Raw genomic sequence first — 2,185 nt, forward strand, 5'->3', positions numbered from 1 at the left:
TGGAGAAAGTGGCGTTCCTAGGCCATATTATTTCAAAGCATGGGCTTACTGTAGACCCAGCTAAAGTGGAAGCTGTAGCGAACTGGAAATGGGCAGAAAATCCTATGGAAGTACAAAGCTTTTTAGGCCTAGCAGGGTATTACCGCCGATTTATAAAGAATTTCTCAAAAATTGTGAGACCCCTAACGAACTTGACAAAGAAACAAGGGAAGTACATTTGGGATGCTAAGTACGAGAATGGTTTTCAAGAGTTTAAGAGACAATTAACCATGGCTCCCGTATTAGCTTTGCCCAATGGGACGGATAGCTATACGGTTTATACCGACGCTTCAAGAGAGGGGTTAGGGTGTGTTTTGATACCAAAAAGGAATGTGATTGCCTATGCATCTCGGAAGTTAAAGCCTCATGAGCAAAACTATCCAACCCATGACTTGGAGCTTGCAGCTGTTGTATTTGCCTTGCAGAAATGGCGGCATTATTTATACGGGGTGATATTTGAGATATACATGAATCATAAAAGTCTTAAGTACTTATTTTCCCAGAAGGAGCTAAATCTAAGACAACGTCGGTGGGTGGAGTTCTTAGAAGACTATGATTGTATGATTAATTACCATCCAGAAAAGGCCAACGTTGTAGCAGATGCTCTAAGTCGAAAGGCTCAACTAGCAAGTTCAATAGTGGGAGAGTGGCGTTTGTTAGAGGATGTATGTGAATGGAATCCGCATCTGGAGCCACAAAAAGTTATTTTTGGAAACATTGATGTGAAATCGACACTATTGGATTGGATTAAGGAGGGCCCGATGAAAGAATTGACGGTGCAGAAGTCGGTAAAAAGAGTGAAGAAAGGGGAATTATCCAACTTTAACCTAGGTCCTGATAGGATTTTAAGGTTCCGAAATCGCGTTGTTGTACTTAGGGATGAAGAGTTAAAGAGGGAGATTTTGGAGGAATCTCACTATTCTAGATATACGGTGCATCCAGGTAGTGGTAAAATGTATCAGGATATCAAAAGTCTGTATTGGTAGGATAACATGAAGGCGGAGATTGCCCAATTTGTACAAAAGTGTCTTACGTGCCAACAAGTGAAGGCTGAACATAGAAAACCGTCAGGTCTGTTACAGCCTTTAGAGATCCCTGAATGGAAGTGGGAGCATATAACGATGGATTTTGTATCAGGGTTACCATGAAATCAAAAAGAGCATGATGCAGTTTGGGTGATAGTGGATCGATTAACTAAGACCGCACATTTCCTGCCAGTTAATATGAAATATTCTTTGGAGAAATTGGCCAAACTTTATATGGATGAAGTAGTGAGATTACATAGGGTACCAGTGAGTTTCGTGTCTGATAGAGACCTCAGATTTGTATCTCGATTTTGGCAGAAATTGCAAGAGGCTCTAGGAACTAAGTTGAACTATAGTACAACGTATCATTCTCAAATCGATGGACAATCTGAGAGGACCATTCAAACTCTTGAACATATGCTAAGAGCCTGTATTGTAGATTTTGGAGGGAGTTGGAGCCAATATTTAACCTTGGTTGAGTTCGCATATAACAATAGCTATCACTCTTCTATTCAAATGGCCCCATATGAAGCATTGTATGGATGAAAGTGTCGATCACCAATCCATTGGAATGAAGTAGGAGAGAGAAAGATCATAGATCCGACTACAATATTTTGGGTTGAGGAAGCCTACGAAAAGATAAAGGTGATTAGTCAGAGGCTTCAAACAGCTCAAATCCGACAAAAGAGCTATGCCAATCATCAGAGAAAGGATTTGGAGTTTGAGATAGGGGATAAAGTATTTCTTAGGGTTACTCCATTGAAAGGGAAGATTAAAGCAGGAAAAGGGAGAAAGTTGCAATCGAGATATCTAGGACCTTTCAATATACTCCAGCGGATAGGAAAGGTGGCTTATCGACTAGAGTTACCAGCTTGCTTGTCTCGGATTCATGACGTATTTCATGTTTCTTCGCTTAAGAAATACCATCCGGATCAACTCATATTTTACCACCAGAAGATATTGAACTCGACGAGTCTTTAACCTATGAGGAACGACCCATTCGAATACTGGATAAGAAGGTAAAGGACTTGAGAAACAAACAAATTCCACTGGTTAAGGTTCTATGGAAACATTATGAAGTGGAGGAAGCAACTTGGGAGCTGGAGAAAGACATGCAAGAG

The 2,185-nt window shown here is 40.6% G+C and overlaps 1 protein-coding gene across 1 annotated transcript; it reads left to right on the forward strand.

The window, feature by feature from the left end:
- The first annotated feature begins 269 nt into the window (after window positions 1-269).
- On the forward strand, window positions 270-1,025 carry LOC140007232 (uncharacterized). Its single transcript, XM_072049930.1, has 2 exons — window positions 270-519; window positions 619-1,025. The coding sequence occupies exons 1-2, from the start codon at window positions 270-272 to the stop codon at window positions 1,023-1,025; spliced, it is 657 nt and encodes a 218-aa protein (XP_071906031.1).
- Window positions 1,026-2,185: the final 1,160 nt, after the last annotated feature.

Source organism: Coffea arabica, chromosome 5c (assembly GCF_036785885.1).
Source record: "Coffea arabica cultivar ET-39 chromosome 5c, Coffea Arabica ET-39 HiFi, whole genome shotgun sequence".
Lineage (NCBI taxonomy): Eukaryota > Viridiplantae > Streptophyta > Magnoliopsida > Gentianales > Rubiaceae > Coffea > Coffea arabica.

Excerpts from the sequence above, each read along its gene's own strand:
- LOC140007232 (XM_072049930.1), top strand. The coding sequence starts at position 270 with ATGGCTCCCGTATTAGCTTTGCCCAATGGGACGGATAGCTATACGGTT. Across the intron at positions 520-618 it reads GATATACATGAATCATAAAA|AAAAGGCCAACGTTGTAGCA; the intron begins GTCTTAAGTACT and ends ATTACCATCCAG.